At 43.8% G+C, this 15856-nt stretch overlaps 1 protein-coding gene across 1 annotated transcript in view; it reads left to right on the plus strand.

Moving 5' to 3' along the window:
• Positions 1 to 8792, plus strand: part of LTBR (lymphotoxin beta receptor) — a 43227-nt gene extending 34435 nt beyond the window's left edge. The window contains exons 4-8 of the mRNA XM_077258243.1: positions 814 to 1002; positions 4059 to 4157; positions 5439 to 5458; positions 5708 to 5744; positions 6682 to 8792. Coding sequence (XP_077114358.1) covers positions 814 to 1002; positions 4059 to 4157; positions 5439 to 5458; positions 5708 to 5744; positions 6682 to 6845 — 509 coding nt within the window. The 3' untranslated portion in view covers positions 6846 to 8792. The remainder of the gene's footprint in view (positions 1 to 813; positions 1003 to 4058; positions 4158 to 5438; positions 5459 to 5707; positions 5745 to 6681) is intronic.
• Positions 8793 to 15856: the final 7064 nt, after the last annotated feature.

Below are 15856 nucleotides of genomic sequence, written 5' to 3' on the forward strand. Positions count from 1 at the left end.
ATGTGAAGCCATAACACATTTTTATGTAAAAACAGCAGGGGGGAGTTGAATCGGTTTTTACTGTCACATATTGGTAGGACATTGTTTACTTTACCACATATCACTAATTTAATTAAAGTGCACTAATACTAACATCCATGCTCATGTGAGGATAACAAGGCATTATTATTATTATTATTATTATTCATTTTTAGAGCACCATTGATTCCCCACTGTTGTACATGAGGAGGGGTCACATAGAAGATACAAATATAAATTACAAACTAGAAATGACTGACTTGTACAGAGGGGAGAGGGCCCTGACCTTGTGGTTTAAACTTGGGAAAAATCACCCAAAACATTTTTTTTTTCATCAAAAACGCTGCAAAAACTAATTGATAGCAACATTTTTTGCTGACCTTTTGCTGCTTTTTTGCACTTACTTATTGCTTTCTATGTGATAAGAAAACACTACAAAAACGCTGGAAGAATTAAAATATATATAACGCAGCGTGTGGACATAACCTTAGAATGGCTAGGGGCCCCATTACTGTGCGGAGAACCGGACGTTTTTCAGTCCTCCTCTTCCGTCACAATGATAGCAAAATCACAATACCAATTGAACCTTATTTTTCAATATTGAAACATTTTTGTGGAAAATACTAACCGTCCCCGGAGGTGCAAAACTGAATAATTTATTTGCTCCAAAAAAAGAAAAAAATGTTTTCCAGTGAGGCCATAATTTAATCCTTGTGAATACAGAAGTTTTAGTTTATTAAACAGTCCTCGTCCTCGGTGCTTTTCTTATCCTGAGTAACCCCATCTGTCTCACAGGCCTGAGCTTAGTGGAGAAGGAGCCATGTTCCTCCACCCATGACACCGTCTGTGGCTGTCCAGAAGGTCAAACTTGTGCCATGTTCGATGGAGTAGGCGCATGTCGGTTTTGTGAACCCTCTTTGAGTCTTGATCCCACTACACCAGGACCAGCGGAGAGCCGACCAGGACCAGCGGAGAGCCCACCAGGTGAGGATTTTGGAATATTGAAAATATCTGGTGTTGGTGGTTACAGACGTCAGCCCCACTTATCCCGCTTGTATAACCCATCTAAATACCTAAACATATTACCCGAAATTAAAAGAATAAGACACTAAGATAAATTGTACAAAAAAGGTTATCGTCTCCATGGACGGCTTGTAAGCTGTCACCCACTTGCCTGCTGTTGTATTCATCCTCAGGATTTTATCTGCGACAGTCTGCTGGTAAAATCCACAGCATTTCCGTCACGTGGGGACTTACAGTTGAATTAAATTTGGTTCAGCATGTCAGTAGAGGGCGATGTACTGCAAGGATTCTTTACGGCACGCTGCAAAATGAATCCTTTCTAAGGGGATGATCAGGGATGGTGGCAAAGTGGACTCTGTGATTGTGTTTTAGCAAACTAAACACATTATTAGGGAAGCATTATGTGGTAGTACTACTTATACGGCACTATTATCCCGGCACTATAAGGTCATTGTGACTAACATTGCAAGAAAATCTGCCGTAAAGTAATAGATGATGGGGCCCTACTTTTCAGAGTTGCTCCGGTGCCGCACACACTTCTCCATTGGATGGTGAGCGCCACTGATGCCGTCCAGTTGACAGGTGCCTGCGTGATACCTGCCATTGAGTGTTGTGCACATGTCCTACTCTTATGAATAGTACGTACAGGTGCGTGATACCCGCCGGCCATACACGTGTCCTGGTAATCACCTGTGGAGAGGATGTCATCAGTGCGGTTCACCCCCTGATGTGGCCACACCGTGGCTCAGCGGTTGGCACTGTCGCAACGAAGCTCTAGGGTTTTGGTTTCATATCTGACAATGATCTCAGTCATGGAGTTTTTATGTTTTCTCCATGTTTATACTGGTTTTTAACCACAAAGTAAAAACATGTTGGTGTTCCGAATCGATAGCGCTATACCAAGAGAAAACTGTATTAAGCAACTATTATGATGCAACACTATGGTGGCCTCATCCTGAAACCAAAAGTAGATGAAGTTCTATGACTCTTCTCAAATACACTTCACCAGAGGAGGTCATAGCTGCTTGAAAAGGGTTAATCTGCCAAAGAAAGAATCAGCTGCCTGTAAAGGGTTAATCTGAGTCTCTTACTACCTTCTGTACACAGACAGCCGATACACAGAGGAGAAGTTGTGACAGGATTTATCTCAGTTGCTGTTTATAGTTTTCTCCAGATCCATAATACACCGAAGGAATCCATCTTGCATTTCTCCAGTAAGGCAGCAGCACAGATCTCTCCTATGTTTACATGCTGCCCAATCCCAGTCTCCAGGAAGCAGGAAGTCTCACATAGCTGTAAGAATAGGGACACAACAGAGAGCCGTATCTTCGACCTCCCTTTCTTAGGCTATGTTCACACATTGCGTTTTTTTAGCGCAAATATGGTACATAAAATAAAACAATTGTGGAATTCCACTTTTTTTGAAATTTCAACGCACTTTGATTTTTTCCCCCTTATCCAGTACTCTATATGGTAAATGTGTAGTGTCATTCAAAAGTACAACTCGCTCTGCAAGAACCAACCCCTCATACTGCTATATGTCCAGAAAAATAAAAAAGTTATGGCTCTTGAAAGAAAGGGGAGGAAAAAACGAAAAATAAAAAGGAAAACAAAAAAATCGCTGGGTAGTGAAGCGGTTAATAGAAAAAGTTGCCATGTCCCCATCATTGAGAAAGTCTGCGAGTCCTGCTTTCCCCACCCACTCATAGAGAAAGCCTGTGAGTACTGCTTCTTCCACCCACTCATAGAGAAAGTCTGTGGCTCCTGCTTCCCACACCCACTCATAGAGAGAGTCTGCGAGTCCTGCTTTCCCCACCCACTCATAGAGAAATCCTGTGAGTCCTGCTTTCCCCACCCACTCATAGAGAAAGCCTGTGAGTCCTGCTTCTTCCACCCACTCATAGAGAAAGCCTGTGGCTCCTGCTTCCCACACCCACTCATAGAAAAAGCCTGTGAGTCCTGCTTCCCACGCCCACTCATAGAGAAAGTCTGTGAGTCCTGCTTCCCACACCCACTCATAGAGAAAGTCTGCGAGTCCTGCTTTCCCCACCCACTCATAGAGAAAGCCTGTGAGTCCTGCTTTCCCCACCCACTCATAGAGAAAGCCTGTGAGTCCTGCTTCTTCCACCCACTCATAGAGAGAGCCTGTGAGTCTTGCTTTCCCCACCTTCTCATAGAGAAAGCCTGTGAGTCCTGCTTCCCATACCCACTCATAGAGAAAGTCTGTGAGTCCTGCTTCCCACACCCACTCATAGAGAAAGCCTGTGAGTACTGCTTCTTCCACCCACTCATAGAGAAAGTCTGTGGCTCCTGCTTCCCACACCCACTCATAGAAAAAGCCTGTGAGTCCTGCTTCCCACACCCACTCATAGAGAGAGTCTGCGAGTCCTGCTTTCCCCACCCACTCATAGAGAAATCCTGCGAGTCCTGCTTTCCCCACCCACTCATAGAGAAAGCCTGTGAGTCCTGCTTCTTCCACCCACTCATAGAGAAAGCCTGTGGCTCCTGCTTCCCACACCCACTCATAGAAAAAGCCTGTGAGTCCTGCTTCCCACGCCCACTCATAGAGAAATCCTGTGAGTCCTGCTTCTTCCTCCCACTCATAGAAAAAGCCTGTGAGTCCTGCTTTCCCCACCCACTCATAGAGAAAGCATGTGAGTCCTTCTACCATTACATACATATAGAATAAACTTGGACTAAGTCAGGACTAATTTTAAAACTTTTAAGCAAAAATACTGAGTTAAATCATAGAAATCTCAGTATTCTTAAGTTGAGCGTTTTCTCCTTTGTCCGGTGGTGCTCAGGTGTCCGTGTAATTTTTGTAATATTTCCACTAGTCACTTACTAGTCATGGCCACGTGGAGCTCTGTACCAAGTTTTACTATGGCCCCATAGTTACTTATTTCCACTAAACAGATGTAAAAAAATAATCCAACATGGAGCACAGGAGAGCTTTGTGGAAAGGACCAGACTGGAACCACGAGGACTAAACATGGCTATGACTTTATCTCCTGCAGATAAGAAGACCATCTGGATCATCCTCGGAGTGGCGCTTTTCATTCTGACCATAATTCTAGTTGTGATATGCATTAAAACGTCGCTACTGAATCGCTTCGGTGCGTATGTTGTTTTATATCACTCTTTGGTCTGAGTTTATGTTGAGTTTTAATTTATATGCAAATTAGACATGCAAGTGCACTGGTGGGTGTGTGAGTATCAGTGCACTTGCAGTCCTTTGTTGATCTTTGCTTATCCCCGTTTTGCGTCAGTCTTCACATTTTTGACAGTGGAGATAGAGGTTCTGCTGCCCAATGTCACCTCTGCTCTCTACGGTCAATCAGAAAGCAGAGAGCCCCGCTAAGTGGTCTAAAATGAAAACTGCAAGTGCACTGATACTGATTCCCCACAAATGTACTTGCAGTTGACGGCTTCTCTTCTCCCTTTTTGGTGACGCTCAATTCATGCAACAGAGTCTCTGTCTCCACTGTGAATCAAGAGCCAGGAGGTAGCACCGAACGGGAAGAAGCGAAAAGTAGCTGGGGACTGCAAGTGCACTGATAATGATGCACCCAGCAGTGCACTTGCACTCTGCTCCTTTTCGTATCTCTCTGTTCAGTGTAGAATTTTGTTTCTTGATTGACAGTGAAGAGGCGAGCTGACATCATGCAGCGGAGTCTGTCTCCGCTGTCAATCAAATGGGGAGAAACGAAGAGAAGCCGAGGACTGCAAGTGCACTGATCCTGATACACCTACTGGCATTTGCATAAAATAGGTTTTGGCACAAGATTTCACCCTCCCCCGTCCTGCACCACCTCTAGTTTCTTAATGTAATTCTGAGTGGCAGGATCCCTTTAACACCTATCAACAGGACAAATGATGAGTGTATGATTAATGGGGGTGCATCCAGTGAAATCTCTACTAATCCAGATAATAGGAAGTCAATGTCCCCTGTGTGAATAAAATCGTTACTGAGCATGTGCGACCATAAGTTCTGCAGGCGCTTCATGGACAGGCGGTGGTCGCACATGCTCAGTAACACTTTAGTCACACAGGAGACTTTAGGACCTTTGTTCTCTGGATTGGTGGACTTCTCAATAGTTGGAACCTTAATGATAAAACATTTATCCTCCGTCTTGGGAAGAGAACCCATCTTCCTCAGCTCATAAGTCCAGGTTTTGGCTCCTAGAGATTAGTGACGAGGAACCTGATGGGTACACCCCCCCCCCCCCCCCCCCCCAGATGCTCAGGAATATGACCCCCACACCCGCTTATTCTAAATTTGTCTAATTTTTGGCCCCTGGGTTCATGAGACATATCGGGATAGTTGTTACGTATTGTTCCAGCTTTGTTATTTTTATGTTTCCTTAATTTATTCTCTTTTTTTTACTGTTTTTCAGGTCGCATGATAAAAGACAAGGTGAGATTCTGTCTTCAATGATACTTATGATAAATGTTAAGGTGGGATTTGGATGATATGAAGATTTCTGGATCTTCGTAAATACAGAAAGCTCCTAGTATATCGGTGATCAGGAGTCTATGTCAGACTGGATTGTGAAGGGCCGACCAGTAACCAGCTCCAGGGCCCCACTTTTCAGCTACATTCCAAGAAGAAACATTTCCAAGTTTACCCTTATACTTAATTTCTTTTTCTTTTCTTCACTTACAGAGATCCCCAGAATCGGTACCTCAGACGGGGACTGCAGGTAAGTCAATGGCAGCACTCGCCTGAGTAGTGTCCATTCTGTGTGGATGATGAGTGTTATAGGTACATTTATAATACCCCTAAAGGGGTTTAGGGAATTACACCGAATATACCTGGTGGTTTGGGCTGTTGAAGTGGTTAATAGTGGGGTCCAGGGCTGAAAACTGCCCATGTAATTTACGTTTATTTCATTTTATTATCACTATGTTCTGAAATTGCTCCAAACCCAAGTCTCCTTTCAGTCAAATGTGATGAAATGCTCATGTCTGCCACTAGGGGGGGCTCATTCCATAGGGATTTATACAGCTCCCTGTGCATTAAGCTCCCTCTAGTGGTGGCAGTAGATAGAATATCATATTAAATGGAATCTGACACCCCTCGGGACGTGTATGCCCTATTAATATGGGCATACAGGTAATAGAAATGTTACAGCGGTCCTACCTGTATGCTTCACATTAATGGTCTTGTTGTTGAAAAATGTTATATTCTTTCTGTATGCTAATGATTAATTCCAGGCTCCGGGGCATGTGGCGCTGTAAGAAATCCCTGCTTCCTCTCCTTATTGTAATACTACCCCCTCCCATCAGCGTTAGTTATGGCTCCGGAATCCCGCGCCTGCGCCCTGCACAATATGTACCTCTTCAACCCTTCTATGGGAACTGCATTCAGGGATCTTCGACACTGGTGACTTCCACTCCAGAGAAAGACCGTTAATATGAGGCATACAGGTAGGACTAGGGTAACATTTCTATGACCTGTATGCCCATATTAATAGGTCATATAAGTCCTGGCAGGGTGACAAATTCCCTTTAATCCATGGTTCCTCCAAAATGGCTCGGATTTGTCTAGTAAACACATTCTTTGGAACACTCAATTGCAGGGTTATTGTTATATAGCCTTCTACTTATCAATTGACAAGAGTTTTTGTTTTTTCGCAGTGGGTATTGAGGTGATTGGCAATGCAACTGGTGGGCCGGCATCTCCTCTTTTGAATGGTCAACCGAACAAAATGCCCCAACAGGAGCAAGGAAAAGCTTTGGGTTACCCCATTCAAGAAACTGATGCCACGCAAAGTGGGGTAATTACTCTGTTATCCAAATGAGTGGCGCAGTGTCTCATCCATGATCCACCATCTTCTCCATAAACCCTCCGGGATACAGACCGTGGGATTTACGTCACCTTAGGTTGGAATGTAATATACGAGACCTTCTTATCACTGGACTTGGCAGGTCTACACTCCTAAAGCCAACCTCATGGGCAAGTAGCGTAATTGGACATGTGGCCTGTGAACGTGGCAAATCCACAGATTGTGAAATACTGTCCCCTGCTATATTGGGGTCTTCAGGGTTCTCGGACTACTCAGGACTTGATTTGTAATGTAAATCCTATTGCATAAGACGGGTCTTGACTGATTTTTGTGAATCGAGCCACAAAAGTGGACTTTGAACATCGGCATTGGGAGCCACTAGTGGGAGGACACTACAACTCCCAGTATAACTCACTGTACAATTTTGTAGGTGCTGAAGATCTGCTGGTTTCCAGCCATTTAATGGTGGATCTCACATTGATGTCTGTCGTTTCCAAGACACATTATGGATTCTTTGGTTTTCGTGCGCGGGTATTTCCATCCCTTTGTCATAATCATCCGTAGAAGCTCTCCACTTATTTACACCAGTGGAATCTTCTACCACCTTCTTGAAGACATATTAGCGATATATCACCCATCCTGAGCACATGTCCTCCAAGGCTGTGGAGCTTCTCTGGACCATCGTTGGCCAGTCATTTTCTGGACTGATGTATAGGAACTTAGAGCCAGAGTTCCGGAGGATGCATCGACTTTGGGAATAGTCTCAAAAATGTAGATCAACCAAGTCTGAAGACTTGCTCAAAAACAGGCTGCTTGGGCTTCCCCAGACTGATGAACGGCGGTGGTGGACCTCCAGGGACATGTAATTTATTACACCAGCTGGTCCTAATAGGCAAACCGGGACTGCCTAAAAGCGAGGGTTTTCTTTTTCTCTTTATGGAAAGTCAATTTGATGCAAATGAATATCTGCATTGACCCAACATGGGAACGTCTCCTCAGATTTGTATTAGTCAAAGACAAAACATTTAAAGCGTTATCGCCATCTAAAAAATGTATGACCTCATCATGGGTGATGGAGAAGTAGAGGCGCATGCGCGTTGCTTTCCAATCCTTTGAATTGGGAGTTTAGAAAATTTCCAAAGTCACCTCTCCATTCCTGTCGGCACGTGACCGGGTTTCGTTCTTGAGATTGATGCAGGTCTCCAAAAAAGTGATATCTTCATATTTTGGAGATTTAAAAGGGGTTGTCCACTAACCGAACAAGCAGTAGTTCCCCTTATGAAATAAAAAACACTGTGCACTCGTCTCCCGTACAGGCGCTGTTCCAGCGATGTTTGTGCCGGGTTTCCCTGGTCTGGTGTCACATTGTTATGCCACGTGAGCCCTGCAGTCAATCATCCGCCACTAATGGCTGCTGCTCCGACACCTTCGGATGAACCGCGGACAAAGAGAAGTAGCAAAAGTGCTCAGCCTAATAGTGGCCACTGAATGGTTGCAGGGCTCACATGGCATAAAAACATCACACAAGCCCTGGGGAACCAGGCACTGACACCGCTGGAACAGCGCCGGTGCGGGAAGTGTGTATACAGTGTTATTATTTCATAAGGAGGACCTTCTTTAAAAAAGGGGTTGTGCAGACAGTGGACCACCTCGTTAAGGTATATCTTGTCCCAAATACGACAGCTCCTTTATAGACCAATAGTGTAAATCATGTCCAGCTTTCCATTGGTCATAATAACCAGAGGTGTAATATGGACCCCAATACAAAATCTGTAAAAAGCCCCCATCTTATAGAGAGTATTAGTATTACAAGGTTCCTCATATGGGACAGAGGGACTTTTTGGGCTCTCTCAGGCACCAGGGTCCGGTGCCACCTCATCCTCTGCTTCCTGTAGCTACACCCCTGGTCATAAATCACCATAACCCTCCTTGGTGCTTTGCTTTTTACTTTATCATGAAAAACAAATATGGCCGTGGGTCTATAACTGGCCCCGTGGGTCACTTGATTTTTTTTTTTTATGTGTTTATGCTTGATGAGCCGTCTCCTCTATCCCGTAGTCATCAATATAAGGGTCTTTGAGGGACACTGTAAAAGTAGAACTCCTTCCAAAAATTCAGAGTAGAGTTTTGGGGGCTCTATTACCAGTTTAAATGGCATTAAAGGGGTGTTCCATACATTTTTCTAATATGGCCAGAGGGAAGGGATGGTTGTGAAAGATCCAGTGGTCTCTACCAGATCTTTAAGTGATGACGTCCTGTCCGTACAGTCACGACACCACTGATCGGCTGCAGGGTAAGTGGAGTGATGGATGGGGTGTCTTCAGACTCTTGACCCTGTGGTTAATCAGTGGTCAGTTGAGTGTATGGACGGGGCGTCCTCACTTCCGGTCCCAGGGGAGACCGCAGGGGCATTGGCAGGGATTCGGGGACGTCAGCAGTTCTTCTCTATTTTACAACCATCCCTTTCCTCGGGCCGGTTTGGAACAAAGGGGCACAATAATACCGATGGCCCATCCTTATGACCGGCCATTAATGTTTGGAGGACGGACGAGCCTCTTTGTAAATCATCGGACCCTACTGATGACGATGTGGAGGATAAATGATCAATATAATAGTCCCAAAGAACCATTTTAAAAGGTTTCCTGGCCCATAATATATTATTATCCTTACTGCTGATCAGTCCCATTGAATTGTGGTACCAGTCACAAATCTGAGACCCCACAAACAATGAAGATGTTGGGGCTTCCCCGGAGCACCATTGTCCCTAGACACCGATCAAATACGAAAATCCAATGTTACAGGGTGTTTGTAGCTTTGGTGACTTTTTTTTTACCTGAATGAATGTATTTGGGGCTAAAAATCATTTTTGCAATTGGTTTTCATTATAAACATTGCACCATTTGGCTTTTCGTTTCCCGGCACATTGATCATTGATGTTATCTGTGGTCATAAATCAGCTGAGAGGAGATCAGCAAGAGACATAAGAGTCACAATCTCTCCTGTCAGACCATCAGCGAGAGCTCAATGACGGATTCTCAGTTAACTCATTCTGCAGCCAGCAATATACAGTAGGTAGCTTGGGCTACAGAAGGCTAACGGTACTACATTTTTACCAGCACCCAATTGCAAAAATTATTTTTAGCCCCAATTACATGTATTAAAGTAAAAAAAAAAAAAAAATGTCCAAAACTATCAATGATAAAAGTCCCAGAAATATCTTTTAACTGCTGAACTTTTTGCAGGGTCAGATTCTACTTTTATATGTTTCGCGTGTAAACTGTGACTAAATCGTTTTGCTGTAAGCCACCCTCCTTTCTTTTTCATAAATTAAATAAATATGAACAACTTTTTGATCACTTCTGTTGCCGTTTGGCTGATCTGTTTTGTGATGACTTTAGTGTTTGACTCTCTGATTCATGTATATATCATAGTCAGCCACCAGGTGGCACACTCCAAAAGGAGCATAACCTTTTATGAGTACTGTCTGGCCAGGAGTGACCTCTACTGGTCACATGTAATATCACCACATTGATGATTACCTCTCATCACCGATTGCCAGCTTTCTGCCTATGCCAGAGGTGTAGCTAGGGTTTCAACTTAGGGGGGACGAAACATCTGAGTGGCCCCTAACCAGCTAACCCTGATTACAGGTACGGTTGCGCACTCTAAGGGTCCCTTTCCACTTGAGAGAGAAAAAAAACGGTCCGATTTCCTGACCGAAAAAACGGAGGCAAATCATGCGATTTTTTTTTTTTTTTGTTAATCGCAACATCCGTATGACATCCGTATTGCTGTCCGATTTTTACGCACCGGAGTCCTTTGAAAAGCCGGCAAATCAGCGCTGTGTACAGTAAAATCACACTGACAGGTTAGAATAGAGAAGATATATACACATAGAATAGGTATATATACATATATATATATATGTCAGTGAGACACCTATATATGTATATTTATATTTAATGCAGCGCGATATAGCACAAAAGCCGGTAATTCAATTGCCGGCTTTTCATTTCTCCTTCACAAACCCGACAGGATATGAGACATGATTACATACAGTAAACCATCTCATATCCCTTCTTTTATTACATATTCCTCTTCACTAATGTAAGAAGTGTCTGTGTGTCAAATTTGGGGGCTCTAGCTATTAAATTAAAGGGTTAAATCGCGGAAAAAATTGGCGTGGGCTCCCGCGCAATTTTCTCCGCCAGAGTGGTAAAGCCAGTGACTGAGGGCAGATATTAATAGCCAGGAGAGGGTCCATGGTTATTGCCCCCCTGGCTACAAACATCTGCCCCCAGCCACCCCAGAAAAGGCACATCTGGAAGATGCGCCTATTCTGGCACTTGGCCACTCTCTTCCCACTCCCTGTAGCGGTGGGCTATGGGGTAATGAAGGGTTAATGCCACCTTGCTATTGTAAGGTGACATTAAGCCAGATTAATAATGGAGAGGCGTCAATTATGTCACCTATCCATTATTAATCCAATTGTATGAAATGGTTAAAAAAAACACACACAATATTGCAAAGTATTTTAATAATAAACACACAGGTTGTTGTAATATTTTATTGCTCTCTCAATCCACTGGAATGGTGTTTTAAGCGCAAGTCCCCTGCCCCGGTCATTTACTCATCCTCGGGTGTATTCACTATTTTGTGGCACTGCTGCAGTCCCGCGGCTCAAACCTGTGAGGGCAGCTTCTGACAGGCGAGAAGTTAGAAGCTATGTCACAAGCGCTCAATGTAAGACTATGAGGCTATGTGCACTCATTGCGGATTCGTGGATTCACCCACCTTCAGCCCCCACAATACCCCCATGGTCTCACATTCACCCCCCAGTACCCTGTCTCCCCTCCCCCACAACACCCCCATGGTCTCACATTCACTCCCCAGTACCCTGTTGCCCCTCACCCACTTTCAGCCCCCACAATACCCCAATGGTCTCACATTCATCTCACAGTATATATAAAGAAACTCCGGCACACTACTGTTCAAAGAATTGTCTTTCATTTATTAATTATTTCTTGTGTTCAAAAAATTATTTTCATTACAACGGTTAGGTTTCCAAAAAATGTTCTGCTGCACGCTTTAATTGGACATATATCATTAATTTCTTTATCTCAACGTTTCGGCTAAAAAGCCTTTTTCAAGAGATTAAAGTCCCTCTGAAATATATACAAACAGGTATGACATAAATGGAAACATAAACAAACAGCAGAACAAAAAGAAAGGAGAACATTATGTAGCATGTCCCCTTAGTGTATCAACACAATGCTGTACACCGTGTAAAATGTCACTTAACAATTTCATGTCATACGTATCTGAGAAGCATCATATAATACACTCAAAATCCAGGAATACAGGCAATCCCTTAATCCATCCCCCTGTGTGGTAATATAAAGAGATATTTATACTTGCAAAATGCGATGAGCAGGACAGGGAAACCCAGTGTGGGAACAGATATACAGAGATTTACGTTGGTCATATGAGTGCGGTAACCAGCACGCAAATATACCCTGGGAAGCGCATATTAATTACCTTAGTTCAAAGTCACAAACGTTCGCCGTACTCGGTGCCGAGACCCGGGAGGAAATAGGTGACCGCTATCTGGAAGGCATATGTGAAGAACAACGTGCGGCCGGCTTTTTACCTTCTTCCGGAGTTCACACCCGTGAAAAAGCTTCCGGGTGAAGGTTCAAGTGATGGGCGTCTGCCAGGAACAATTGTAAGGTCCGAAGAGGAACGAAAAAAGCCGGAGAAAGCCGACGTGGTGCGCATGCGCAGTGTTACCCGTGCCCAAACTTTTAATTCCCGCTTGTGTGCTGTAAATAAGAGAGAAGAGAAAACAATTTAACGCAATATCGCTTAATTGTCACCATGATCAATATACATATTATGCGAATACATAAAGGATTATATTCTAGTATACATCTAAGCTATTAATTAATAAAAATTGTTAGTTGGAGACTTCAATGTTAATGTATTAACTGACCTGAAGGTTGAATCCATATTTACCTCACAGTGACATACCTGAATTTAATAAACCTAATAAGTTCGATCCCCAGCACTTACTGATGAAGTTTGCAGGCAGGACCAGGAAGTGTCTAGGTGAAATGTACGGTGTGGGCACTAGGACCCAGCGTGCCTGAGCCAATCCCAGCCTGCACAGAGTGAAGGAAGCTGCAGCCAGGAAAAGCTTCATGATCAGGTCAGACGGGCGAAACCATTCACTGCAGGAGGGAGACTGCAGCCGGCCACTGTGCTAATAGCCAGTGTGCAGAGTGTCCATAAGGCTACTTTCACACTAGCGTCGTGCACTGTGTCGCTATGCGTCGTTTTGTAGAAAAAACGCATCCTGCAAAAGTGCTTGCAGGAGGCGTTTTTTCTCCATAGACTTTTATTAGCGACGCAGTGCCACACGTCGGACCGTCGCCACCAAAAAACGTTGCATGTTATGTTTTTTGGTGCGTCGTGTCCAGCATTTCCGACCGCGTATGTGCGGCCAGAACTCTGCCCCCGCCTCCCCCTATCTCACAATGGGGCAGTGGATGCGTTGAAAAACAGCATCCGCTGCCCCCGTTGTGCGGCGCATTCACTGCTAGCGTCGGTACGTCGTGCATCGTATGATGCTAGTGTGAAAGTAGCCTCAGACGGGAGCAGACATTATACTGCTCTGCTCCTATGCGGTGTTCTGCCTCGGTACAGAAGTGGCAGGGGCTCCCGGTGGGCCCCTTCATGTGGCAGGGCCCGGGGCGATGGCCCCCTCTGCCCCCCCCAGTAGCTACGCTACTGGCCTATGCACAGTGTACACAGAAAGCTGCGAATCAGTGGTGTGGACGAGGGTTATACAGGGCTCAGCATTCAGAGGTCTGCTAGATTTGCAGCAGAGAAAACTGTCATTTTTATCTAAACTGCAGCAAGTAGCTCAGTAAGTGATACAACACTGGAATCAGGGTCTCTGCCCCTAGATCTTGTGGTAGTCACTGATGTTTTATGCACAGAATTTGTCAAAATAACACGCACATTCATGAGTTTTGTACAAAGTCAAAAATGGTCTTTTTATTTATATTTAACCATTTTTGCAATTTTTGGAGCAAAAACTTACACAGTCTATAAAATGTTGCAAAAAAATTGCAGTGAAAATATTTGGAAACCCTAAACCGCGCCCAAGGTGGCAAACTAGAAAAAAAAACAGGTGAAACACATATAAAATAGACTTTAAAAAAGGCACAAATGGAAAGATGAATTTGGTGCAAACAGAAAAAAATGCAAAATGATGAAAACTCAACAAAAAAGCAAATGCAATAATGAATAAGGCAGAAAATATTTTCGGGGAAGTTTTATCGGTGGAGCGATTTCTCCGCGCTCTTGTTACTTACTCTCCAGATAGCCCTTTAACCTCTTTCCGATGTCGAGCATAATAATACGCCCACGTCGGACTCCCCCTGTTTAGTGCGGGCTTCGGTGCTGAGCCCGCACCTTTCCAGACACATGTCAGCTGATCTATGCCCACAATAGCCGCGGGTGGAATCGCAATCCACCCGCGGCTGTTAACCAGTTAAATGCTGCTGTCAATTTCTCACGGATTGTCAGAATGGAGAAGGTGGAGAAACTTTATTTTTCCCCACGTCAGAGATAAACTGATCCCACCCTGATCAAAATCTGATCTGACTAATCGGACTGAGTGATTCTAGAATGCCGTCATGTGTTTTCAGCTCTAGGCTTATGATACGTGCGAGTTTTTATAGCGCCTGACTCAATGTACACAAGCAAGTATAAAAAAAGAAATACTTCTATGACAAGTGCAAATGATCGAGACTGTATTGTAGGATTGTAGGAAGTCTGCCAGATCAGCAGATCATATGGTGGCGAGATCACTGTGGAATCTGGACCACGACACATCCTGAAAGTGATCATGTACAAGATATGGGGGATTTATTTTCCCTGCGACCTAATAGGACAGGTAGAAATGAGAACGCTATATCAGGTGCCGCAGACCCCGAGCTTTGTGTATTTTACACTTTTATTACCAGACTAAGAATATTATCATCACTTCCCTTACAATAGATGGGGATACAGTGAGAAAATCGCTACGGAGGGTCCTAATGCACAGACCCCAAAATAGATTGTATTAGGAATCTTATCAGAGAAATGTTCTTGTTTCTCTTCCTGGACAGATCACTAATTATCACTAATTCTCCATTCACAGGTAAAATGTGAATACAGACTCCCATCCATGACACAGTAGATGACTGCTGCAGCTCAAAAAGTTCTATGGAGAACCGTAACTGTCAGTTTAGGAGAACTTGCAGCATAATGTCTGTCTCCGCCTCTAGCTCCTCCTCCCTCCATAGAATTTTAAAAGCACCAACTGTCATCTCCTATCTCAGTAATGTGAACATGTGAACCGATTTCTCTGATAAGAAGTATCACAAAGTTGCTTATCACACATTTCCTATTGATTTATTAAATAAACTTGACAAAGTTAAAAGTACAGATAAACAGATGTGAAAGTATATCCTCAGGAGATGTGTGAGGTCTCCCAAAGTGGTGACCAAAATGGGTAAAAAAATATCCACCATTACATCAAATAAATGTACTGACAAGTAAAAGGAGAGACCACCTTACCCATTATTGGAGTCAGCTAGGTTTGTCCCCAGCGCACGTTTCACTATTATTTTTTTATTTAATCAAAAAAGTTTTGTAATCAATAAAATATATCTTTGTAGCCATTAAAATTCCAAGTTATTCTCCTATTTATACTGTTATTTTGGAGGGGTTCACGTTTTTTATGTGAATATTTTCTATGACCACGGATTGTGCCATTATCCACGTTCATTATGCTAATGAGTTTATGTTTGTACCTAATGCCCTTTATATTTACCCAGGCTCGGACTGACTGGCCCATAGGGGAACAGGGGAATCCCCCCGGGGGGCCCCATGCAGATCTGGGCCCCCAACCCAAAGCAGCATTTCATCATTCATTAACCAATCTACCCAGTTATTATTATAAGGAGATATAGGTA

Source organism: Ranitomeya variabilis, chromosome 4 (genome assembly GCF_051348905.1).
Source record: "Ranitomeya variabilis isolate aRanVar5 chromosome 4, aRanVar5.hap1, whole genome shotgun sequence".
NCBI classification, from domain to species: Eukaryota; Metazoa; Chordata; class Amphibia; order Anura; family Dendrobatidae; genus Ranitomeya; species Ranitomeya variabilis.